Below are 27,001 nucleotides of genomic sequence, written 5' to 3'. Positions count from 1 at the left end.
ACCCTGCCCTCTGCCAGTGTGAAGCCATTGCCCTTGTCCTGTCACTGTCTACCTGTGTAAAATATCCCTCTCCCTCATTTTTACAAGCCCCCTTAAAGCACTGGAAGGAGATACTTGATTCAGAACTTTCTGTCCTGCCCACTGAGCCTCCGAGAGCACAGGAGCAGCTGCTGGGTGGCCTCAGTGACAGCCCCTGTGAAGCTGTGCTCAGTAAACACTTGGTTTTCACTGTGTTCTCACAGCTCTGCTGAAGGCCAGCAGTCCCTGGGGCTCTCACGAGGTCCCTGCCCCTGCTCACAGACAGCTGAACTGTGTCTGCACCAGGTGTCAAACAAATGTAAACGGGGGCACCGGCACGGCGGCCACGCACTGGCCCCGGGGCAGCTCAGCCCGTGCCAGGGTCAGCCCTGAGCTGCGGGGTCAGCCCCCAGCTCCAGGCCAGGCCTCTGCACCTGCTGCTCTTCCACCTGTTGCTACCCTGCTCAGCCGTCCTCTGAGCCCTCCAAGCCAACCTCCCCTCGGATGCAGGCCCTGTTCCCTGCGGGGATGGTTCCCCCTGCACCCGCGGCACTGGCACTTCAGTCCCTGGGCATTTCAGAACCTCAACACGGCGCTCAAAAATTTTTCAGTTGTTGGCTTATTTTGTTCTCTCCTTGGTAACTCTTAGAAGGGGCAACAGAGCAACATACCCCTTTCTCACATCTCTGCTGTGGGTTCTTACCAGCCTCCAGGACTTGTGGGTATGGAAACAGCTGGCTCAGTTTTGTCCTTTTTTCCCCAGTTTCTTGCACAGTTTGCTGCCTGACAGGCACATGTGGATGCTATTAGTGACCCAGAAAGATACACAACAATTTTGATGTATCATCACAAAGTACCAGCCTTACCCAGCCAAAAAAGCTGAGAGATGATGACTTACAGAGTCATTCCTGTGCTTCCATGGATGAACTCAGGGCTACAGCTGCTGCCTTGTTCTCCCTTCTCTGTTGTACACTAGTGCCTAATGGAAATAGCAGAAATTAGAACTCAGATGCATGTAAAGGAAGGATTTAATGGGAAAAATAATTGAGAAATTCCCAGCCAAATGTAAAAGGAACTTTTAAATTCAGCTACCTGACATGCTATGATTTACTGTCCCATTTCCTTCGCGTCATAAAATCCAGGAAGGAGGAATAATGAAAAATTTTGCTTCCTCCTCCCAGAGAAGCAAGACAAACAGGGCAGAGGAAGGAGTGTAAGAACCACCCTAGGAAAGGAAGAAATAATCCAATATTGGTTGTAGACAGCATGCTGGTTTTAAATAAAAAGGGGAGGTTTATTATTTATGTATTTATTAATAAAAAACTGGGAAGGTTTTTTTATTTAATCCCAGGGAAATTTGGGCTAAGGGGTAATCATCTGACAACATGGCATTATCTTAATCTAAGTCACTTGCCCTCCACGCTGGCACTTGTGCCTTCATATTAAGCAATCACAGAAATAGAGCCTGTGACATCCAGATTTACAATTTAGCTAAAAGATAGTTCACTATTTTATATCTTAATATCTTTATATCTTAATATCTTCCTACTTGAAGTAATTTAAAACATAACGTGTTCCAAAAATCCCGCACACTGACACAATTAAATTGGAATTCTTTTTACATCACCCTGCAATCTCAAATGTCTTGACCTGACAGATTTGGGGCACATGGGATAGATGTGGGAGCCTGACAGAGCCACAGACTGGCTTGGGTTGGAAGGGACCTTAAAGCTTTTCGAGTTCCACCCCCTGCCATGAGCAGGGACACTTCCACTAGACCAGGGTGCTCCAAGCCCCATCCAACAAGATACACAGGATCTCACAGATGAGGAGACACAAACATTGGGACAAGTGGGAGAATTGTGTAAGCAGAGGATGACAGAGGAGATGAGAAGTTAACAGCTCTGCTCAAACACTCTTTTCTCTGCTGCTGCAACCTCAGTCCACATTGGAAAAAAGTGAGATTCCTCTTAATGACAAACAGCCCATCCACATCCATGGGAGCTGCTGGCATTGTTTGGAAGCCCAATAGTAAGTGACAGACATGGAGACAGAGACAGCTCATCTAAGGAACCACAGTCCTGCCACATGGAGCACCTCAGCTCCAGACAGCCCTTGAGCAGCCTCTTCCAGTATCTATTTGGAGATGATTTAACACACCTCAGGATTCCTGGGAGAAGAGCTCTATGAGTTACTGCACATTTTACACTCCCAGGCCCATCTGAGAAGTGTTACACCTGCTCTTTGAGCACCATGTGCCTGGAAAGGAAAGTTAAGCAATTTCCTTATGGTTCTTTCCTGTACCAAGAGTGAGAAGCAGAATCAAAAGCACAATCCTCTGCTTCAAATAAGTTTTGCAAGACAACACTTGCCCCTGGCTGGCAAACTCAGAGCAGCACACACTGTGAGTGGCACAGAAGTTAAATAAGGTTATGGCTTTTGATCTTGACCATAATAATTTGGGCCAACACCCCTTTTGCTTGCAAATAGACCATGGAGTTCTGGTAATATGTTAGGTGGGCTTTAAAAAAAGGAACAGTTGGCACAATGGGTAAGGTGACCAGACAAAGTACAAGTGGAAGGGGAGTAAATCATTACCTCGAGAGACAGGCCTTGAACCAGATCACTTCAACAGATGTAGACTTAGCAATTCCCTCTTGCTCCAAACCGAACTTTGTTCCTGTAATAACTGGCAGCTGATGCAATGATAAGAGAATGAAGTCTATAAAAATCTAGCTGAAAGCCTGGGAAGTTCTCACTGAAGTTCTTCCTGCCTCCTCCGCCCACGGCTGGTCGAAGTGACAGCTCACGCTGGGAAGATGGACTGGTGGAAAATGATGGTAGTCCTTTTGCTCTGCTCACTGCTGCTCAGCCAGGTAAAGAGAGACAACTACTGAAATATAGCTACTGAAATAAACAATTAGAAATAAACTATTTAAAGAGCTAATTCAAATGGATAGGACATTAATGAAAGCTGCTATGATTTGGATGGAGAATTGGCTGGAGTTAGAAGTGACAGTAGTGCTTTTTTAGAGGATTCAATGTCATAAAAATGGAGAGTAACTGCCTAGTGAATACTGGGCTACTCTGAGCCGTAACTCAGCAAGCGATTCTGCCTTCCCTCCCAAGATTAAAAAACACTGTTAATTTTGGTACTTAGTTCTTTGGGGTTGGGCTACAAGCAATGCTTTAACAGAGTGTGCCATGATCTGAAGACTGGAAATACTTCAAGTGCTTCCCTTCATCTTAAGACGTTTACTTCAGCATCAGAGCAACCACCTGCAGGTGCCTCGTGTGCTGACAGCCACTCCCGGCTCTGTTTCAGGCACACAGCGCGTCCCTGCCCCAGTCCCGGGCGCCGCGGCAGCGAAGGATGACGCCCTTCTGGAGAGGAGTGTCCCTGAGACCCATCGGAGCCTCCTGCAGGGACAACAGCGAGTGCATCACCATGCTCTGCAGGTAACTCGGCCTGGGCAAGGCAACCCTTAATGTTGTGTGATGTAAAGGAAGTTCACACTTAGTCTCACCCAAACGGGATCCAGAGTTCACAAAAAAAGATACCAGGAACAGGGATGAGGCAACGGACTCAGACTCTTTTGTAAGCAGTGCAAACAAGAGCAGAGTCCAAGTCCCTTGACTGCCAGTCTTAGTGCTTTCACTGCAACCCCAAATAACCTGGCTTTGCAAAAAGGAACAGAGGACTCCAGGCACCTTTTAGGTAATCGCAGACCTTAAAATTAATCCTTCCTAAAGCCAATGCTGCTCACTTTAAAGCATGTATTAATTAAAAGTAAAAAAGCATGTATTAATTAGTATCTTACCCTAAATTAACCACTTTAAGGTGCTTACTAAGCTCATAGCTTAAAAGACAACTACAACATCAAACACCATTTAGCTCTCATGAACATTAGATGTGAACAAATTGTCCAACTACATACAGTTGAATATATAAATTGATTAGTTAAAGTTCCTACTTAGTGACTGAAAGGTGATTTTGTGTGGTACCTGCCATATATATATACCAGAAATCACAGACAACATAGAACATAGCCACCTTCTACTATATGTAAATAGGAAAAATGGAAAAATATGTCCTATTATTAAGAAATATGATTATAAATAAGATTATTTCATATTCTATTATAAATAAATAGGATAAAAAGTAAATAGAACAGCGTGGTTGGGCTGCTATGCTGTGTTTGAGATGAATCATTGGGTTCTGCTGATTCCCAGAACTGAGCTGGACCAGCAGCTGCAGGAAGGTGCAGACAGAACAAGACCCTGTGGACAGGACTGCAGTTCTGTACCATTTCTACACTGCACCTGATCCTATAGCCCTGGGCAACACACATTTTGGAGTTATGATGTAAAGCTAAGAACAGAATTAATCCAGACACTGAGTGGAGTTAGAGGTGAATTCAGCACGCAGAGCTACCTGAGCCAGACTCCAGCACTGCTGAACACCTGGGCACAGGGAGCACTGCCAAGGATGTACCTGGGCTGCCTGTCTGAGCCCAGCTCAGCCCCAGCTCTCAGTGCCTCATGATGGTTTTTTTCCAGGAAGAACCGCTGCCTCCTCACCACGGCCTCGGCGTGAGCTCACGATGACAACACCCCTCACTGTTACTGCTGACGAAGCTCCACACTTGGGACATATTTATTGACTGCTCAGGAGCTGGACAGTGACTCGAGCAATTAAATATAAACCATATTTAATACTTCTGTCACATGTGCTGATAAAAGGACTTCCAAGAGCTCAAGACCATCTCCTGCCGTGGCTGTGCCTCAGGATGCCTCTGGCCAAGCTCAATAAAAGGACTCTGCCTCTCCTGCTCGTTTGGTTTTTTGTAACGGTTCGTATTATTTATTTGAAGGTGTGAATTAAAATATATATTTAGCAAACCACCTTGGTTTTCCTTGTATCCTGTGAGCAGAGTGGACGGTGAGTGCAGAGCTGGTGCTCAAATCCAGCTGGACCTTTATCCTTCCACCTGGCAGGAGCATAAAGTAGATGAGGCTCCATCTCCTCAGTCTGACAGATGAACTCTTATCAGTGCTCAGATAAAGGCCTGTTAGAAAGAGGGAGCCAAACTGATAATACTGATAGCAATTTCAATATCCCAAATATATCCAGTGATAACTGGAAGGAAAACTATTTACTCTTAATTACTTCTAATCAAATTTACTTAAATACATGTCCTAGAGACTGACTTTTGCCACTGACCTTACCTCCTATTTTAAAATAAATTGATCAAAATGCTGGTTTGAGCTGCTGGATGTTAATTCAGAGGGCTGAAACACAAAGCAAAAAGCACTTTGGATTAAATAAGAACACACTGGATGCTGCTCTCTGTTTGTTACACAGAGCACTAGGATCAGAAAAAGAGAGAAGTCTGCCTAAAAAGGCACTTCCAGGGAGAACACCCATAAAACAGATACAAGCACAGGGGATTGGAAGTTTAATACAGAAAATCTATTTGATATTTATTAAACTTAGTTTCTCCAGTTACAGTTTTGCATTGTACAAAGCATTTTAATGACACAGTAGTTAAAAAGATCTTTACAAATTGAAATGTGATACCCTTTTCTCCAAATATTTTAATTGCCATAAATTTGTTTAAAAATACACATTAAACGCATGTTTCAGACACTAAACTTTCTATAATCTCAATACCACAAAATACATAGAATATACTATACAGATGTGGAAAAAATCTAGTTAGTATATAATACTTTGCTCACCATTAACAGCTTTATTACGTGAAATGCACATACTGACTTAGAAATCCTAATTTTGAGCCCCAAAGTACCCTTTGAAATTTCAAATGTATTGCAACAAATAAAATCACAGTTTGTTTATTTTTTTCAGGTTTTGGTTGAAGACAGATGCCCAAATCTTTTGATAGAAAACAAAATGTAACACATGGACTTGTCATGTACAAAGCATAAAACAGAGACATCCCATTAGTTACTAACAGTACCTTTCTGTAGGATTAATCAGGGCTTCATTTATAAGTGACAGGTTAAAAGTTACCTCCCCCCCCCAGCCCTCCCCCAAAAGAAAAACCCCTTCTTCACCAAATAATAATTTCAAATAAGATAAAGGATTTTTAATAAATATATAAGCACTTTATCCTCCATATACAAAATTTTTTTAAAACAATTTAAAAGGGGGACCAGATACAAATGTCAGGAACTGTGCTTGAAGAGTCATTCCTGGTCCTTAGAGTTGAGTTTGGGATGTGGAATGCCAAGGCAGCCCCAAGGAGCTGCTGCAGCAGCACTGTGCCCCCGGCTCCACCACGGGAGGGTTGCATATAAAACTGAAGACAGGGAACACTGCATTCCCATTTTCCTACATTGGCTGGAGTTACACCAGGAATGGGCACATTTCCATAAAGTTTCCAGGTGAGATAAAACAGGTGAAGCATGGACACACAGACAGCCCAGCTCACTCCATGCTGCAGCACAGCACCTGGAATTGCTCAGGCAGTGACTGAGGGACACTCAGCTGAGCTGGTGACTCCTGAGGGTCCAAGGGGAACCCAGCTCTGCCAAACTCCCCTGAGAGCAATTCCTGATGGCACAGGTGCCCCTTCCTTCCCTGCCTTTCCCTCCCAAATGGCACCACAGACCGAGTCCTCAAACACTATCGGAGCTGGACACACCACGATTCCCCACTGACAACCTTCCTAGCTGGGAAACCCTCTCCTGGAATAGCTCTGGCTGTGTGAGTTGGTGAGCAAAAGCTCTGGCTCCTCTCTGTACTTTAAGATGTCTGGCACTAACTTTGTTGCTTGGAAACACGGGGTTTTCCATAACACTGACACATCAGATAGAGAAATTTAAACCCTGACTGAAGGATTTGTCGGAAAGGTAAGAATTTGGAAGTTGTTTACTCCCCAATGGGTAATTCAAACTTGACTTGCTCAGGCCCTTGTGGATCTGCCTCAATACAAACACTGCAGTGACAGCGAAGATCTGTTCAGAAAATTACATTAAATACAACAAAGGTAGTTTCTCTCTCTTTCCAGCAGTTTGCCATTTGGGCAAACTCCATAATTCTCTGCCTACGGCTTTATTTTACTTGCCCCAGGCAAGTGCTACATCATTCCCATAAATTCTGACTCTCTGTGTGTAGGGGCCATTCATAAATACATTTCAGGGCATTTTTTGTTACCACAGCAATCAAGCCTCAGCAATCTAAAGGAATATACATTGCACTCCTGGATAATATGCAATATTTATCACCAATAAGATGGTGACTCAGCACTCAATAAATAATATATCAATATAGTCAGTTGCACCATAATCTAAAAACAAGTATAACATATACTTTGGACAGACTGAGTCATATATATATACATATATATTAAAAGACACATACAATACAAATTGCATACTGCCATCGAAAGCCAAGGAGAGCCATCCGCCCGCTCTGCTTTATGGCTACGAGATTCAAATCAAAACAAAACTCTTGGGCTGGTTTACTCTGGTGTCCTGAAGATTTGTTTGGAATTATAAATGGTTGCACCTTATCACCTGGAACCTGCAAGTCTGAGAGCAAAGTCAAACAGCTGAGCAAGCCTAGTCTGATTGAGCCATTCCTAAGATTCACCAACTGGGACCACGATCAGCGAGGGAATTAAGATTACGGTGTTGATATGTATTAACAGACAGCTGTCCAGGGAATCATTTGGGAAGCCAGGAGCTGGGGAGTCCCTCCTTAGTCACCATGAGATGGGTGCTGGTGCTGCAGTGTCCTGCACTCCCATTGTGGTGCTGGAGGTGCGGAAGGACAGGGACAGACCCTCCCCTCACGTGGGCAGAGGGATGGAAACCTAGGACATACTTGCTTATTTTTTTGGCTGTGAGATCTGACTAAGTTCATAACTTTCCTCTTGGAAACAACAGTAAATCCCAAATTAACATATGCTTTTGGAACTGTGAAGGTTAAACTGATCTGTTTGCAACAGCCCCAGATGCACAAGGCATTTCTGATCCATTACCAAGCCCACTGCAGATCTCCTGCACCAACAGGACACCTGGGACAGCACTCCAGAGGATATTCCACCATGGAGCACCCTGTTCAGCTGGGACACTTCCAACCAGCTCAGGTCCACATTTTGACATGATGCAAAAAGCCTCCTGGTGATTTGAAGACAATTTCTAAGATCCAATGATCTGGGGATAAGCGATGCATTTTTAGGAGACCAATTTAGCGTGACACCAAAAGGTATTTGTGGGACTCTAGTTAAGGAAAAAAAATTCCCAGAGATGAGACCATTCCTGCTGAGAGCAATGGTGACTGTGCACAAAGGAGCAAGCCAAGAACAGCCATGCTGGCTAGTGCAGCACTACACACAAAACCAACCATGAATGCAACTTCTACAAAGGTATTTCTACAGCGTCAGAGGTGTGCGAGGCACTTCAGAGTAGGAAAGGAAACACAGCTGACAGTGTCCCATGCCCACGACAGGGAGTTTGAGGGTACAGAGTTCTGTCTCCAACAGCAAAGACTAACAGAAACGTGACCTTGCACAGTGATTCCATAAAAAGGATGCTCCAACAGACCTGAAGAGTCGATTCAGCGACCAGGGAAAACCACAGGTCTGTTACTCAATGTATCAATCCGGACGTAGCAAAGCTTTTCTGGAAGTACAAAACACGCTGGGACGCAAAGGAAGCTCTACGAATATGCAGCTACCTTGTAGTAGGTTACTAATTTGCAAAACTTCTAAACTCTTAAAGCCCATAGGACATACTGCAGTACTAAGGAGCGTAGAATTCTATTCCTTCTCTCGAGGTTGCCGTGATTTTGGCACTTAACTACACCTACACAAAAAATTTAGTGCAATAATTTTCCTGAACATGCACGTTCATATCTGGTACAGAATAAAGGGTTCAGTGGGAGAGAAAACAAAGCAGCATTCCACAATCTCACTCCAAAGGGTTCAGAGTTGGACTCTTGGAAAGGAGACCACCGCGATGAGTCAGTTTGTGTGACAAGACACTGGGACTTGGAAAAAGGAAATGGAATTTTACCCAAGTACTGCAGAAGACCACTGCATACAGTATACCTGGTCCTGCTGTAAAACATCTTGTAAACAGTTCATAAAATCTTCATCTAAAAGTAAGGCATAAGGCACACCAGACATGTTGGGGGCACTAAGCAATACTGAAAGCAGTAGCATTTGAAACCTTTTACTCAGACAAGCACCTCACGTGAAAGGTACTTTGGTTTGCACTCTGAGAGCAGCCAACTGCAACTCCAGAACCATGTGTGTTGCACTGAGTGAATGTTACGCTCCGTCAAATGTTAACAGGACCTTCGTTACCATGGGGTAAAAACAAGTTTTAGATCCATTCTGCACCAGAACGGTCGTTTCCCTGCAGGAGCAGGTGAGCTCCCACCCCACGGTGGCTGCAGCACTGCCAGCCTGTAGTGTCCATCACCCAGCAGACCCCAAGAAGACAAAATGGACCTCGAGTTCTACTAAAGATTCCTGGTTTCTCAGTCAATGGAAAAGATGCAAATGACAGTTCTGGTAGGAATTTAACTACTATTGGGTTTTTAACCACAAAGTTCACCCATTCTGTAAGTGTCAAAAAGTGACAAGCACAGAAACAAAAGGTACTTTAAATGAAGAGATGCAAAAAAAGCACAAGATTGTCCTTTTCCAAAGCCTTTCCTGTTTGCATCGCACCCATCGGACTGAAGGTCATTCCTACACCATTACTTGGATGTTACATTAAATGCAAATTACTGTAATGTTTTGTGATTGTTATAGTGTTAATCGATGGCTTGAAACTGCCTTGAAAACAATCCAAGTCAGATCCAGCTAAATATTTCTCCATATAAATTTCTTTATAATTCATTTAAATGAAGTATCTCAATACGTAGAAGAATATCTGGAACTTTTCTATTTAGTACAAATTCTGCAATAATAAATCTGTAGTTGTCATTTATTAGTCGACTCATAGGCATTAGGCATGAGAAGTATGGTGTCCCTACATGTTAGAACCTATCAACCCTAGTTCCTTTTACAGGCTCTATCACCACAAGACATTACAGAGTAACAAAGCTCACAAAGTACTTAAATAAAGTGTCTAGGTTTAATTTCTAAGTACTCAAAAGGGAAAATTTAGGGAACAAGAAATAGCTAAAACCAGCCCCAAATGGGGCTTTTCAAAATTAAAATTACAAAAATTAAAATAAATAGGATTTAAACTGACTATTCGTGTGTTGTGACTGGAATTCCAATGATCTATCCATGACAGATCAGCAAAACTACAACTTTTATGTAGCAGATTTTAAAATATTTAAATAACTTAAACCGGGAATACTGAAGAAGTCCATGAACCAGCTGATTTGGGGTTAAACACAAAACACAAATGAGGATGGGAGACATGGGAAAGCATTCCTTGCTCTTAGTGTCAACTAAGCAATGTGTTATGGCAGTCTTCCTTATTGACATGACACAGTGTTGTGGAGAGAAATCAGAGGCAGCGAGAAAAATGGGTTTGATTTTGGGTTCCTTCAGTTCCAGCCTCACTTGGCATCGAGGCGCAGCCAGTGCAGGCCCTGCCGGGTGTAACGCACCAGCTCGGTCATGATGCTCGTGTTAAAAACCAGAGGGCCCATAACTTTATCCAGTTCAGCAAAGAACTCTAAAACAACAGAAACACGAGTTAAATAAGCGTATTTTGGAGTATGGGAAATGTGACACCCAACCACCCCGCATTTTCAGCGTGAAGCTTCTGGATTAAGAGAAATAGGAGCGATGAGAGATGGCTGAGTGGTGGAAAAGTAAAGGAAAAAAGGTTTTCCCTAATAAATTTCTTTACTCTTTTGCAGAAGACTGGTTGGAAATAATAAGACTATTAAACTACTGCCAAGCTTCCTTGGCTTTCCCCCTCAAACATGTATTTCACTTTAGAATTTCAGAAGGGGAAATACACCAAGTTCCTCTTCCTACACTGAACAATTTACAGGAAATGCAACTAAGATTTTTACATCTCCAACACCACCTTGACAACCACAACACCCAGCTCAGGTTATCCCTTCAATCCAAGGTGTAACTTTCCATCTTATTTTGCAGAGGACCTGGTTCAACATCCCAGGCACCATTAACGGCCTCTCTGAAATTGAAAGCCAATGAGTGTTTGCACCCTCTGGAATGCTGAGGTTATAAAGCCCCTGTGCCAGCCCTTACCTTTCTGTTCTCTCGACAGCTGTTCAGCTTGTTCCCAAATTTCAGTGGCATAGAGGAAGTTGGACGTGACCTGGACGTAGCTGGCAGCCATCTGATGGATCCTCTGCGGGATCGTCACCGAGGACCCGCTCCCTGAAGGATTGGCTGCCCCAGAAGAGTAATTTCCTGAATTCCCTGGAGACAGCTTTGGAGACACTGGAGACGGCATCCCGACAGGTTTGCTGCTCACCCAGAGGGAAAGATTAAATTGGAAATGCATAAATACATGAACTTTCAACACCCCACGCTGTGAGATGCCCTCCAAGAGCTCTCTGCCCACACTCAGGGTGTGAGATGATCAAACACTCCCACTTCACACACCAAAAATCAGGATTTGCCCTACAGCAAATTGAATGCTCGAGGTAGTAACTGCTGAGGATCCTCCAGCACTTACTCGTAGCTTACAAAACCCAATTACCAAACATCATCATCTCTTAATTCAATAAAATCTTCAATTAATTGTTTAAATAAATTGAACCCTAAAGAATGAAAAAAATTACAACTACCTGGTAATCACACTGCCATAATATTACATTATATAATATTATTGCAGATAACACAATGGAAATCTGAAATGCCCTCCTAAAACTCACCAAAAGATTTATCAAAGGTCCATTTCTGGGTTTAAAAGAACAGAAGTAAATTGCTAAACTAGTGGACAGAAAATGCTGCATGTACTTGTAACCATCTGGGCTTGTAGCACTAATAAAGCTCTTGTTTTGGGGGGAAAAGCACTAAATTAAACAACAAAACTCAATTAGATAAGGAACTTGTGGGTTAGTGACCCATTTTTTGCCTGACAAACCCTGCAGAGCAATATCACCAGCAGCAGCCTCTGTTCTCAGAATAATTACACAAAAAATGAATTAAAATCCACACCCTTAGAACTTTTACCCCAAAAGCTGCTCTCTGAGCACCTCAGGCACGCAGAGAACATGGAAAATGTGCTCTAAGTTCAGAAATACAGGGAACAGCTTTTAATACTCACCTTCCCATACCAGGTGATGGTGCTTGAGAATTATTGTAGCAATTCTGTTTGGAGAAAAAGACATTTGTCACCTGATTTATGTTTATCTAGTTACATTTTATCTGGCTATTTATTTATTTATTTTTGACCAAATGAATTTTTGCAGTTTTTCTTTTAAGCAACATTCTCAGTAATACCACAGTATTTATCAACTGAAATTTGGGAAAAGATCCTTTTTTACTGATGACTTAGAAACAAATTAAGGGATTATTTTAGCAACACAAAGAAAGATTGGAGTGGTCCTCTGCTCTAACCATTAGATTCCATTGTCCCTTAATGGAACATTTTGGTTTTTTCAGCCTTTTAATAGAAAGAAATCTGTTACTACTGGCATCAAACAATTAAAGATCTCCCAAATTTATTACAGAAGACAGAATTCAGATCAAATTAATAGTTGACATGCCCAGACCAGCAGGGTTATGACATCCAAGCTGTCTCTGCCCAGCTTTAAACTACTCAACTTTAATATACCTTCAAGGTTCTGTTCTAAATGGGTGTATTCAAAGTTCACATGTAGAGGTCTGAAAATTGGATCTGAGGATTTTAAATGATGTAAAGCTTTAATATCATTAGGCTTTAATATTCTAAGAAAATACAGCTGCAATTACCTTCAGATGTTCAGTCAGAGTTTTTGAGTATTTCAATGCACTTTCCTTTTTCAGTTTGAAAAGCCTCAGGTACAGCAGAGCTTGGCACCGAAGGCTGACCAAAGACAGGACAAAAAACAGTCAAGGTCAGGTTTAGCACAACTCAGTGAGTTTCAAAAATCTAACAGCTGTCTTCTTAAAGTTTTCTCTACCAACTCAACCAAGAAAATCCACAACCACCTTTAAATTCTCAAGGAAACTGAAACAACTTCGTAAGCCTCAAGCCGAAACTTTACCTTTCAGTGATCTTGCTGATATAATGAGCTTGGGAGACAATACAGTGATTTCCTAGACAAGGGTTGCCTTTATTTTTCACCTGTGTCAGGACATTCTGAGCACTCTGCCATGGCCTCCCCTTTCCTTTCTCCCTGAACCAAGGGGTTCTGGTCCTGCACACTTGCTGCAGACATTCCATTAAAACCTACGGGGCTACTGACAGTTCTTACAGCCAGTCCAAATGCTGACTTATCCCTGGAAGTGCACAGGGTGGACCCCCATCCTCTCCACTGTTACTCCTCCGTGTTTCAAAGACCTGATCTTCATGAGCATCCCCTCTGCCCCCATTTACAGCAATCAGATATACAGCAACAATCTTTATGTACAGCCAAGTGAAAACCTCATGTATTTGGTTCAGAAACACCCCAGAGCTCAGTGGAGCACAGCACTCCATGCAGATAAAACATGTGAGATCCATCAGGGCACTGTATGAAGTGCAGAACACACATACCAAAGCACTGCCAGCCTTTTGTCGGCAGCCGTCGCATCTGGTGCCAAGTAATTCTTCAGTTTCATAGTGTATCTGCAAACAAAGGCATCAATGAACCACAAAAGAAGAAATACAGCTTCATTTATCAATCACAAAGCACTAACACTCTTATGAATTTCTGATTTCAGCTGTTGTCACCATTTCAGGAACCTCCCTCGAACTCTAAACAAAACACTAACTGGGCAGTAACCGGAATTATTTGGCTTCTCATGGGTTACTCATTGTAGAGACTTCAAGAGCCTTAGCAGAAACCATCTCTGCCTTCATGGAAACACTTCAAACCTCAGCAACTGGAAAAAACTGGTCAGTGATCCAGTTCTAGTGGGGAATGACAAGAGACCTCAAAAGCTGGTGGCCAAACCTCAGTCCATCTGACAGCTCTGATTCCCAGGCCCCTTCCCCGCCCACGTGCCTTTGTGTGTGCTTTGCAATGCTTACTTGATTAATTCCACAGTTTCTGAATACATAGGGAACGGGGACTTGGATTCCTGAGCATTTTTCTCCAATGCATTCCCACACTCAATGAAGGACACGACAGCATCCAGGTAGTACACGGCCTTCTCAAACCTGTCCGACTGCAGAGAGGGGAGAGACACTTTTAGGGACGAAAAGCAGAGATAAGTACAGGAAAGTTCCAGTACAGAAGGGCAGCAAAATGGCAAAGGCAGCAAACCAACCCCAGGATAACGTGCAAACACTGGGTGATGTTGGAGATTAACTTACCAAAGCATCTGCATTGTGTTTCAGCTTCTTTGCTTCTTGCAAATAATGATCAGCTGAGTAAGTCCTGCAAGAGAAGACATGGATTTAGGGACTCAGCCCCACCCATGTTTCATGGTCTTTTATTACTGAAGCTTCTTGGTATTGCCAAAGTTCAGATTTTTTTTTCTATTCCTAACTCAAGCAACACTACAATAAAACTGTTTATATAGTTTCAAATTAGTTCTCTGGTTTCAGGTAATTCAAAAAGTATTCCAAGCAATCTGATTACCACACACGAATTGGTTCAATTTACTGCATTCAATAGCCAAGCAAACACTTGACCAATAACAAGGGCAGGGGAAGGAAAAAACCCACAAAATTTGAGGACAAATTAAATCAGCACCTCCAGGACTTACATTGCTAAGGGTATGAAATATATAAAATTGTGACAGAATAAATCAAGATGCATTCAGGTGTTAATTGCCTTTGCTTTGCCACCTAAGACAATCAATGCTAAATGATTTTCTCAACTAGATGAGCACAAGGAGTCATAAAAGTGTAATGATTCATTTCAATACATTAACATATTACCTACAAGTTGATTAAAGTTTGCAATAAATTATCCCATCCATCCCATCTTATCTGTCAAAGAATTAAAGATATTTGAAATGAACATTTTTACCAGACCACTTATAGGAAATTGATGCCATTACAAAGCAACAGTTAATATTAATAAGATTATATAACTATAAAATTATTTCAATCAGTTCTAATCCCAAGAAATCCTAAAATGGCTCCGTTATAACCGCAAGGTTACAACATGTCACAATTACTGTTCCTTGCAGTGGGCTCTCCTTATGGCTTCCTATACTTTCATATAATTTCAGGTTTTAATTTTTTAATAAGTTTGATCTTATTGCAATTTCTTGGCTCTGTTTTATCTTGGGATAATTACATAATCCCCATAAACTATTTTGTCCTAAATGATTGATTGTGTACTCTAACCATCAAATGTACTCAACTTTTTTCTATTTCTAAACAGCTTTTAACTAGAAAGTTACTCTTATATTTGGCCCAAACATAATTTCATCTGTAGAATGAATTTAAAGAAGTGCTTTCAGAGCAAACCTTGTGCTGAGATCTGAGTTGGCACAAGTGAAACCTAAAGTCTGCAGGAGATGGTGAAGTATTTGTTTTATTTTCCTTTCAAGGTATTTTCTTTGACAAAGAGCTTTCATGTAAGATCTTTTGTGAAGCAAAATGACAACTCTTCTCTGTGAGGAGCTGGCTGTGCTTGAGATCTGCAGCCACAGAGAGGGAAAGGCAATTTTCTGTTCTTACCTATCATCAAAAACGAGCTTTGCTCTCCTTGACTTTGCACTTTCCGTAGCCTGAGCAGAGGCAGGAGGGCAGCTGGAGGAATTGTTCACAATCTTTTCCTGAAAGGGAAATCAATGCCAAATAATACATTTAAAGAACAGTTAAATTTCCTCTGCCTTCAAGAGAAGCACTTGTTGTGTAAATGCCTCCCATGACTTCACACATTCTATGCAACAAGGACAGTCTGCACCTGCCTGAGCTGCCACTGAGCACAGGGAATCAATAATCAGCTTCCAGGAGGCTCCCACCTCATGCTGGCACAGAGCAGACAGCAGGCTGGGATGGAGTCCTCACTCCCACCCTCTCCCTCAGAGGAAAGGATTCAGGCAAGGCTTTCTAGGCACACCTGGAGCCAGGAAATTCCTCCCTCAATCCCCCATGTCACTGTTTCTAAATTTTGGGGTTTTTCACTCTAACAAAGAGATGATGAGGATTTTGATTTCTAATATCTATAAACAACACACTCTGCTGAATGCATTTGCCTTGAAAGAAAACCCAAAAACACAGTAGTAGGTACTACTCTGAGAAAGGTATGAGTAAGCACAGCTGAAGTATAAAATGATAAACATATCACAAATGTACAACTGGCTTAGGGACATTTATATTTTTAAATTCTATCACATCTAAATATCTTCCCAACCTAAATCTCTTAAAAACCATCTCCTGCACCATCTTCATAGTCATGTTTCCCCCGTAATCACAGAGAGCACTGTAAAATCCTGAGCTGGAGTTAAAATGGTCTTTCTGAGCATTTACAATGTCATAAAATGAGAGCTACGGCTTCCCACCCCAGCACTGAGCATGGACCAAGCTCCTGCCCTCCTGCAAAACCAGGACAAGTTCTATATCTGCTCTGAGGAGACAAGAGCAACCTCATTATTCCACTTACCAGTGTGCAGACAGCTTTCTAGTGATATTTCTTATTAACCAATTAATACACAGGCAGCATCAGTCACCAGGAGATGACTAAGACTAACCTAATTTCACTAATTACAGAAGAATTTGGCAGGATAATCATTAGTATTCCACCCCTCTCCCAAGGTGTTTTCTAACTTATAGACTTCCAAGGCACCTAAGCACTACGACATGAAACAACGCATACCTAATATTAATTACATTTTGTCTTGAACTAAAAATTGTTTAGATCAAACTGCAGAGCAAAGAAGGAGGTTTAAGGCAGGCACAGAGTCAGCCCTTTACCTTGGCTTCCTTGGCACTACTGGAACCCTTCCCCTCTGTCTTCTTCTGCTTGGAAGAGGAGCTGCTTTTGCTGCCACTGCTGCTTTCCTTGCCTGGGTTGCTGCTGGATTTTAAGGATGATGACTGACTGACCGTCCTCTTGCGGGACCCGTGTTCCTGCTTGGAATCTTTCTGTAGGGCTGGGGCAGCAGGAGATGGCAGTAAATCCTTCTCTTTAACAGCACTTGGCTTTGAAGACCTGGACAAAAGGAACAAATTCAGGGTTAAAAAACAAACCCAAAACCAACCCAACCCCATCCGCCCCCAAATACACAAAATATTGATTTTTAACTTTTAAACTAAAAAAACCCACTTGTTTTAAAACAAGACTTGGCAAATGGGCTGTTGGGAAAAGAAGAATAATTTTGGAGAGTAAGTTTCTCCAAAGCCAGATTGAACTCGTTTTCACCATTTTATTTGTTCTGACCTGAAAACACAGGCAAAACCAGACAAGTTCTAACCATAAAACCACACCCCTACACCAGTTCTTTAAAAAAAACCACCCTAAACACTCACAATTTCAGCACTGCAAGCCAATGCCAGCGCCAGGCTGTCTGTGCAGACCAGCCAGCCAACAGCTCCAGGGAAAGATGCTCCAGATAAATCTCTGGAACCCAGGGAATGGGAAAACTTCCTCAGTGCAGCCTTTCAGGACAGTCTTACCTTGGCTGCTGAGGGATGCTGTTGGCTATTCCTGGCTTCCCATAATTATTATTTCTACACATTATTCCTATAAAATCATAGAGCTTCATTTAATTAAATGTCCTTCAGAGAACTGCACTGGCAATCAAGGAAATATCAGAAATAATAGGTGAAAAAGTGAAATCAGGCTAGAAATGTATGCCTTCATTCCACATCTGTTTCCTAACAAACATTAACACACTGTTTAATTCAGGAGGGGCGAACAAGAGTTGTAGCATCTGATGTGCTTCAGCTTCTCACATATTTGTAATTTGGCAATTACTCCCTAGAAATACTTTCCATGGCACAATTACACCAGTTTTCAATTGCTTGTAACTGAAACAGCAGTTTTTAAAAGGCAGTGGAAAAAACCTACTCTTTTCTGTGAATTAACACTGACCAAGAAATAAATCAAATCAATTGCAAAAAACATGGGAAATTCAGAAATAATATATTAAACAGTGTTGCTGATTTGCTAATTCCATGTTACTTTGCTTTTGGGTCACTCTCTCTTTTCTTTAGCTAAAGTTCCAAGCTAAATTGATAGAGGCAAAATCCATGGATCCAAAGCTCAGTGCCATCAGCTTCCAAGACAAAGCCAGCTGTGTGATTTATTTCCAGTTTACAAACTTGCTAAATGAAGAATTACCAGATTGGGTTAATTTAAAAGCACAGATTTTGCAAGATCAAAAAGCCAGCTGCAGAGCTGCTTTCTAAACCAAAACCAAACTCCACAGTGTATTAGAGAAAACCAGGAAGCAAATATTCCTTACTACACCAACCCTTCACAGGAGGGATCACCTGACTTCTGTTAAGTAACACAATTGACTTTGGCCAATGTTTTTGAGTATGGAAATGAATTTCCACCAACTAATACTAGAAACTCTGAATTAAATTTGTTTGAAGGGTAAGAAATAATGAAATTTTACTAAATGATTAAGGCAACACTTGGGGTAGGGAGTGGAGAAGAGGGTGCAGACATGCACCATCCTCTCCATGACAACCCTGAGCCTTCAGTGTTGGGAACAGCCAAGATACTCACTCCCTACTGCTGGAAGTCTTGTGTCCTGATGGAGCTTTTTCTTCCAGTTTCGTTTTCTTGCTTTCACTGGCTCTGTTTTCATCCTCATTCTGAGTAAAGCAAACAAGAAATACATCCAGGAACATCCACATTTACAGCTTCTCTGACAGTGGCAATATTTCACATTAAGAGATCTTATTTAGCAGGTGTTTCGCAGTGTACAGAGTAAAATATATATAAGACCACAAAAACATGTCCTACAGCATCTAATCCTTATCAAATATTTCACCAGACCCTGGTACTGGAACAAAATGAAAAAACAAGTCTATCTACTAAATTACAACCTGCATAAAAGCAGTAGCAGCCAAATTGTTCATTTTAGCACAAATACATTATCATCAGGAAAATACCAGGAAAATCTGCCAAAGGTTTTGGCAAAGATCAGGAGACAGATTTTATGCTGTGGGGTCTAAAGAGCGTCTTATGAATGTCAGGGAGGGGTAAAAATCTAATCATTCTTTTAAAGTAAGCTCAAAGATGTTGAAGACTATATATTTATATAAATTTAATCCTGAAGTCAAAAGGTCTTCAAGATGAATTTCTCAAGTGTCTTCATGGAGCACTGGAAGGATCAATACAGCGAGTAAATGGAAAATGAGGCCTCAGAGTAAATCACCTGGTAACACACTCCAGATTCAAACCCAAAAGGTTTCAGTTTTGTGACAGTGATGCCACAACCCTGAGCACTGTGAGCAAGGAAACTCAGGGGCAAACAACGAGTAGACCTGAGGTGCCAGCTGTGTTTGGAGCACTCAGACCTAAAACTGGAGGGATAGGGAAAAGGGGAGTTCTTTATTTGCCTCACACAGGATTCCAACCTCTCTGGTGGCACCAGGAAGCCTCAAAGTGATCAAGGCTTCCCAACAATGACCCACCACGCTGTTTTGTGGGCTAAAGCCTAAATTAATTGGCCTTACCAAAGCTTTCTGGTTTAGATGTAAGAGCACGGATCTTTAATGCTCTAACTCCAAATGGGTACTGAAAGGGATAACTGGCCAAAAAAGAAGAGTCAGTGAATTCAGACCCATTGGAGCTCCGTATGGGTGCATTCCCAGGAACATCAGGAATTATACAGCAACACTTGCAAAAAGTAATTATTCACTGTACCGGTCAGAGTTGTCCCTTTTTACAAAAAACCCCTCATTTTCTGACTTCATTTCCTTACCAGAGAAAACAGGAAACTTAGTTAGGAATAGCACAGGACAAACCTCTGTTTGCAGTTAAATGGCAAGTCTCCCAGATGACATTAATTTCAGCAAGTGATCAAGTTTACTTTGGTTGCTCAGTGGGAAAACTGGTTTGACTGAAATTATCTATCCCCTCAAATGACTCTCTGAATGATTTCACAGAATCCTTGGATTGCAGATGTCAACAAAGTCTCACAACCACTGCCAAATCCCTGTCAAAATCAGAGTGAAATCCAGAGCAGCACCCTGACCCAGGGTTTCACAGTCGTAAATTCAAGGAAACCAGATGTTTATAAAAACTGAGAGTGGATCACTGAGTCCATCTGACAGTCCCAGGTTTGCTCTGTCCGTGTGTTGAGGTTTCTAAAAGCAGTTTAAAATTACACCATCAACTACTTCTGACATATTCCTCCCAAGAGTGCTATTCCTCCACTGATTCCTCTCCCCATTTTACTGCCCCCAGCCACTCTTGCTCTTTACTTATAGTTGAAAAGATTAAATGCTTTTTCAGAGAAAGATTAAATATTATTATGGAGAGATCCCCTGCTCCCAGTGAAGCAGCACGCCAAGATCATGTTTTCTGCTGCTGCCATGCCCAAGGTGCAGTCCTGCCTCATTCCTTATCCTGGCAACAGGCAATTCCATAGTTCAGGGAGCTGATCCAGACAAAAACTGACTTTTGGGATTTTTTTTCCCAGGTGGATTTTCCATTGGATCAGCTGCCTGTGCTGGCCTGCAGAGCACGAGGAGCTGGTGTCAGGTCAAGGGGGAGCAGGAGAGGGCTGGATGCAGAGATCAGAGGCACAGACTGTGTGTCACCTCCATGAGCTCTGGCTACAGGGCTACCTAACACTGCTACAGGGGTGTCTTTCCTCCAACAGAAAATCCCAACAGTCTCCCCCATAAAAGCACAGGGATGATCCATGTGTTCTACACAGACAGGTAGCAAAGCCATTCCTAAATCGCTCAGTCGCTACACTGAGGTGTGATCTGGTGTGAACTGGTGCTCACACAATCCACTATGGGCTGAGGTAACAGGTAAATCTCTCTACAAAATTATCACCTGTTTGTGTTTCCTTTTGCCTTTTGTAGAACTTTTGTCCGACGGCTGTTTCTGGGATTCCCTGGGGTGCTTCTCCGGGGCGCTTTTCTTCTCCACTTTGGGTGCATCATCCTTGTAAGGCTTCCCTGGTATTCGGGATAAGAGGCTCAGGTCAATCTTCACAATGAGTGGGTACCTTTCATCAGGATCACTGAGTGGTGAAAGAAGCTCTTTCTCTTCCATAGGAGAGAACATTCTTTGCCGAAAAAAGCTGTCATCCTCCTCCATGGAAGATTTAACAGGAGTCCTATTGCTCTCAGAGTATTTGGGTGTTTGTGATGAAGGAGGCAGACTCTCATTTTCATCTGAATCAGAGGATGAGGTATCTGTTTCGATGAATTCCCTGGATTTCTGGGCAGATTTGCTTGAAGCCTTGTATTTCTTTTTCTCTGTTGTAGGCCGAGGGGAAGACTTGGGCTCTTTCTTTATATTGGGTTTCCTGGAGCCTTTCGTGGCCGCCTTATGCCTGTTTGAAGGGATATTTGTTGCCATGTCTACTGGGGTTTCACTTTCTATTTTAAGACCTCCTCTAGGCTCTTCCACAGATGTCTTTTCTGCTTTCTTGGGCTGTTTTTTCCCCACAGTCCTCCTCTGTGCCGAGCTGTCGCTCTGGGCAGGTGATTTCTGCCTGCCCCGACTGCTCTCCGAGCCCTTCTGGGTGGGTTTGGAATCTCGCCCTGGTGTAGAAGAAATGGAATCCTTGGATCCACCTTGATCAGTGTACCCACTCCCTGTGCCCTGATCCCGTCCCTCTTTTTTGTAGCCTTGGGAGGATGGGATATTGCTGTCCACGGAAGAAGCTGGTGACACTTTATGGGAATTAACTTTGTTCAACCAGTTATCCAGTTGCCACTTGTTTGTCGGCGGTGGCTCTGGCTAAAAACAAATTAAAAAACCAGAGTTAGAGCAGATATTTCATTTTTCATTGCATTTCTACCATCTCTTCCACGGGACAGCTGTATGATGCTGCACTCCAAAGCAAGAGGTGCACCCAGAAACCTGAGATAATAACAAATGAAATACAGGTACAAATAACAGCTCAGTTGTCCCTTCATCTGGAGCAGCTGCTATCATCAGGTAGTATTTTTTGTCATAGTTTTTAAAGGTACTGTTATTTAACTTCTGCTTTCCAACTGACAACTTGTGGTAAAGATCACCTCAAATTTAAACATCCAGTGTGTGTTTATATAGAGAATTGTCATATCCAGGTCCTTCAGCAGAAGAACAGTCCAGCCTGAAAAGGAACTCACGTTGGTCTATTTATTTTTTCCAACAGTCTGAGAATTTATTAATCTTTCCTGTGTAAAAGCTGAGGATTAATGCCAAGCATGGGTCAAACCCTACCTCGGGGGATGCACTCTGGGATGGTTCATTGGCTTCACTGTCACTGGAACTGCTTTCACTCTCCGAGTCAGATCCTGAGCTGCTTTCAGAGCCACTGTGGCTGCTCGAGTCATCCCTGGAGTTATCTGCTCCTTCACTGTTATGTTGGGAAGGTTCAGAATTACTGAAAAAAAAAAATGGTGTAAAACAAACATTACCCAAGCCCCAGATATATTCTAGAAACCCTTTCATTAGAAATTACAAAATGTAAAAACTTAATTTACATTCATTAGAAAATTCAACATAACTGAACACATTTCAGCGTGGAAACAACCAAACTTAGGTTTTTTCCCCCTTCCCAAAGTGGTCAGTGTAATTTGCAGCATAGACACTATTTAATCACTGATTAAATTCTAATCACCTTTCACTTTAATACAAGACAAAGGACAAACATGAATTTTGGAAATGAGTTCAAGCCAAGAGTGCTGACTAGGCTGAATATCCCCCCTCTCCTTCCTATGCTGCAATCCCCCAGGAATTCCTACCTTCCAGGTGTGCTCCTTGGCACGGTCTTATCGCAGTCCTGCAATTAAGAAGAACAGCATGAAGCTTCTAGAAGTTATTTAAGGCTTGTATATACAATTAAGTTGCAAGACACCAATTTAGCACCTTTAATTTTTTTAATATAGCATCTTCATTCAGTATTTGCAGCAGCTTAAATTTATCTGCATTTTCCTTACACAGAAAGAAAAACAGAGTTATTCTCTCTAGGTTTTCACCACAAATCTGTATATTCTAACTAGCTGTGAGAATTCCCATTTCTACTACTAATTAGTAAAATGTTTCCATCTTTTTGAATCAGATGAGTCTGCATTTCACAATGCTGAAATCCTAAAATGCCCAGGGTATTTGCAGTTCACTGACTAAATGCATTATCTCCAAGTTTCTTCCCCATGAAGAAAATCAAGTATGAGAAGTGGGAACACGAAGAAAAGAAACACCAGAGGAGTGAAGTTACTGCTGGGCAGCACAGACATACAGGTAATTTTATTTCACATGCTAAGGGTCATTTCTGGCAGAGGCTGCATAAAGTTAATACCAAAAAGAGTAAAAAAGGGATCTTTTTGACAAAAGTAAAGGTGCTGCTGTACTCCCAGTGACATACACAGCACCCCTTATCATCCCAAACACAGCCCCAAGGTACCAATGAACAGAGGTGTTCACACCATCAACTCTTCAGCTGGAATGGTAGAACATGAGGGTTCTATCTTAAATAATGAGTTATTATTTATGTTTTCAAGTACACTATTACCATTTGATGTTCAGACAAAGCCCATGTGAAATCAGTACACAAGAATTCCTTGATATAAGTGTAATGTTTTCACAAAACAATTTTCCTCCAAGATTACATTTAGGAATACCTGAGGTTTGCCTAAAAACATTCCACTAGATTTTAGTTTCTTAATCCCAAATCTCCTGTTAAGCTGTCCAGTTTGCTGCTGGGACACTGATCCTGCTGCAGGACTGAACCATGAATGAATTCAGTGTTTTTCTGGAACTCTGCTTTAAGGAACATACCTGCTCTCCATCGCTGTCTTCGCTACTGCTGAGTTTTAAGTCATCTTTCAACATACTAAGTAAAAGGGAGAAAGTGAGACAAGTTTTTCCAGGTGCTTTAATTACTTTCAAAGCATTCTTCTAGATTTCAACATGCCACTGTTTATCCTACAGAGAGGCTGCGTGGGTGAAAGCCACCAGATACTATTCAAATGTTTCATGTTTAAGAATGGTGAGTTGAGTCATTCTTTAGAGAAGAATAAGGATTCAGGTACTTTGACTCCTTAGTCCATTCTGTTAAATTTAGAAAAGGAAATCTGACACAATTTACTGATGTGGGAGGAGGTAACTTGTATATGTTCAACTTCTTACACACAATGGCCAAGAACACTGTTTTAAATGGAATAAAGAAAGCCAACACCAGTGGCTGCTTCCTGTCTTGTGGCAACAGAGCAACTGTCCTAAGCCATAATTAATTATTATTATTCAAAGCAATAATTACTTATGGTAGTCATACATACACACACTATTTCACAAGACTGAAAATACACAAGCACACTGAAGACATATTAACACGGTTTTTAGGATTACTGAGAAATAGATTTGATTATAAAAATAAAACATCTTACTCTGTCTGGTTCGATTCACATCTGCAGAAAGAAAATGAGAGAGGATTGAAAAGTCTGACACTTCTGAGTTTCACAGTAGAGCTGTTCCTACTGATGATCTGGAAAGGAACACCAGCCTCTAGCATCATGTTCCTGAAATATTTGTCACTGTTATCCTTTTCCAAAAGATGCAGCTATCTCTTTTTTAGAGGCTTTTTTTACCAGACCATAATTGCTTTTTTTTAAAATAAAAAATCATTTAAAGCTGTATTGTCACAGTAAACATCATCTAAACTTTCCTCCCATGCATCCCAGCTCAGCACGTGTCCAATGCTGCCTCACTCTCAGATGTCCTCACATTTCCCAGCCTTGGAAACAGCAAAGTTCCTCTCATCATCTTCTTAAACTGCATGTTTTGGGGAAACTTACTGTAAATCTACATTAAGTGAGGGGGGTTTCTTGTTGTTCTATTTCTTTCCCATCTGTTCCCATGTGCTTTTTCAATCTTGCCAACTCAGTGGCAGAAGAACCAGAGTTAATTCTGTGACTGCATCCCAACAAATGGAAGGTAAGTTTTCAGATCCTATATTCATTAACATATAATCAGCCAGTAAATATTTATTTTTAAGGTCGTATTTATTTGGAAACAATCTTTTAACTGCATATAATTGATTTTTAGGCAGGAGAAAGGTGCATTTCAGCCATCTAAAATATTCCAGTTGCTTTTAAATTTTTCTGTGTTGCTGCATCTGTGTCCATAATTAATAGAAACACTTGTCAGTGAATTAAAAGACTGAGCAGAACAAATCTCACTAGATGCCAGACACTGTTTTCTGTCTCCTCCAATCCAAAACCTTTCCTTATCCTATATTTGTGACACCTACAAGCTGCTTCCAGCTGACAGCTCTGCAAGGCACATGTTTAGTAAGTCCTGTCCTGCCCACTCTCACATGCTGATCCTCTTCTTCTGCCAGCCAAGGAGAGGATGCTGAAGTGTCTGTGCAAGAACCGACACATTCTACTAACAGCTATTTTCCAAATCTCTTAAAATACAACTGTTGTCTGTGAAATGTTTTCTCAACAGCTACTTACGATTTGGATTGATGACCATTGGATGTTTTGGATGAAGGATTGTATCGTTCTAGAAGAAGAGAAAAAGAAATGCACAGTTGAAAACTCTGGCAGCAAAAGAAGCCACTCCAAAGCTGCCACGAGGATACAGTCATGGATAAACCATGAACAGCTGAGGGGCCAGAAGGAGCAGTAACCAGGTGACACCAGGCACAACCTCCCAAAGAGTGAAGGAGGAAGGGAATGCAGAGGCAAAGTACTAAATACAGCAAATAATTTAATCAAGAAAACCTAAAAAATCAGTTAAATCATTGTTGTCTAAATGAATGCACGGTTTGTTATCAATGTTGTGAAATCTGTTTTGCTTCCACTAAGATTAAACCCTTGCCTTCTCCATGGAGGATATGGGATATAGGTCTGTCTGTTGAGCTCTGATTGTTTCAGCATCCCCACACAGCTTTTGAGTGGATGAGCAACCTCCACATCCCAAAATCTGTCTGAAACACCAATTCTGACAACAGGAATATATACTGATATAATCTGCTTTTCAGTTTGGTTTTTTTTGCCTTCCCTTTTCTTTAATCCTGGCAAATAACTGAGTGTAGCTCAACAGAAACAAGAACTGAGGCTGTTTAAAGCTTTCCAGAAAACCCAAACTGGAGTTGAAAACTGGCTCTGTGTTTTAATTAACCTTCCTCTTCCTTTACACACCTAAAGATCAGCTGCTCCTATAACGTGAGCCTATGGTTTAGCATTATGGAATTAAGCTTTAATTTGTTTCCTTAAATCCCCACTGTATCAGGTGTTCACATTAAGCTGCTTGTGAATATCTAAGAATAAACCATTCTTCTTTTACTATTTAAGCTGTTTAATCACTTCAAGAGGGAGTGGAAAGACTTTTGGAAGGTAACAGTACAAATTTAATTCAATTTAAGGAGGTATGTTACCTGTGTTAAGTGTTACTTTCAGCAATATTCAAAATAATTACACAGTTAAAAGAAATAAAAGCTGCTTTTGTCTGAAGTCCAAAAATGAATTATGGGACAAGAAATTCAAGGATATTACTAAGCATATTATTTGAGTTCTTGACCAGTTCTCTCTCTTGATTTTAAAATGTCAAAGTGAAAACAAACAGTGAAACTGCAATGTGCTTTTTCTGACTAAATATAAGCAAAAGCACTATTTCGGTTTCTAATATGTCCCCAAGCAGGGAGTTGGGTTTTGTAAAAGTGTTTTGGTTTAGGACTCAACTATTTTCAATTCAATCAACCATGGAGGCATTTTTTAAAGAATTAGTAAATGTGATCAATTAAAAATAATTATTTTTCCTAGAACACACCACCCTTGTAACTCTGTG

General features: G+C 41.5%; 2 protein-coding genes across 4 annotated transcripts in view; one reads left to right on the top strand and one right to left on the bottom strand.

The window, feature by feature from the left end:
- The first annotated feature begins 2,757 nt into the window (after window positions 1-2,757).
- On the top strand, window positions 2,758-4,846 carry LEAP2 (liver enriched antimicrobial peptide 2). The gene is made up of 3 exons (XM_050312282.1): window positions 2,758-2,894; window positions 3,344-3,477; window positions 4,579-4,846. The coding sequence occupies exons 1-3, from the start codon at window positions 2,838-2,840 to the stop codon at window positions 4,613-4,615; spliced, it is 228 nt and encodes a 75-aa protein (XP_050168239.1). The 5' UTR covers window positions 2,758-2,837; the 3' UTR covers window positions 4,616-4,846.
- Window positions 4,847-4,928: 82 nt separating this feature from the next.
- The window catches only part of AFF4 (ALF transcription elongation factor 4), a 50,575-nt gene continuing 28,502 nt past the window's right edge, over window positions 4,929-27,001 (bottom strand). For 2 of the 3 annotated variants that reach the window (XM_050312242.1, XM_050312243.1), the window contains exons 7-22: window positions 25,666-25,714; window positions 24,595-24,615; window positions 23,987-24,041; window positions 22,954-22,991; window positions 22,430-22,592; window positions 21,047-21,961; window positions 18,758-18,846; window positions 16,996-17,233; window positions 15,757-15,854; window positions 14,437-14,500; window positions 14,152-14,288; window positions 13,675-13,746; window positions 12,909-13,002; window positions 12,262-12,305; window positions 11,235-11,455; window positions 5,477-10,689 (exon numbers count right to left, since the gene is read on the bottom strand). In XM_050312242.1, the coding sequence (XP_050168199.1) occupies window positions 10,571-10,689; window positions 11,235-11,455; window positions 12,262-12,305; window positions 12,909-13,002; window positions 13,675-13,746; window positions 14,152-14,288; window positions 14,437-14,500; window positions 15,757-15,854; window positions 16,996-17,233; window positions 18,758-18,846; window positions 21,047-21,961; window positions 22,430-22,592; window positions 22,954-22,991; window positions 23,987-24,041; window positions 24,595-24,615; window positions 25,666-25,714 (2,417 nt within the window). In that variant the 3' untranslated portion in view covers window positions 5,477-10,570. Of the gene's footprint in view, window positions 5,088-5,247; window positions 5,311-5,476; window positions 10,690-11,234; window positions 11,456-12,261; window positions 12,306-12,908; window positions 13,003-13,674; window positions 13,747-14,151; window positions 14,289-14,436; window positions 14,501-15,756; window positions 15,855-16,995; window positions 17,234-18,757; window positions 18,847-21,046; window positions 21,962-22,429; window positions 22,593-22,953; window positions 22,992-23,986; window positions 24,042-24,594; window positions 24,616-25,665; window positions 25,715-27,001 lie in introns of those variants that run through there. The other variant, XR_007628586.1, reaches the window with a different exon arrangement.

Source organism: Myiozetetes cayanensis, unplaced genomic scaffold (assembly GCF_022539395.1).
Source record: "Myiozetetes cayanensis isolate MyiCay16 unplaced genomic scaffold, myiCay2020 scf17, whole genome shotgun sequence".
NCBI classification, from domain to species: Eukaryota; Metazoa; Chordata; class Aves; order Passeriformes; family Tyrannidae; genus Myiozetetes; species Myiozetetes cayanensis.
The sequence above is the reverse complement of the archived record's forward strand: the minus strand, read 5'-3'. Positions and strand labels throughout refer to the sequence as shown.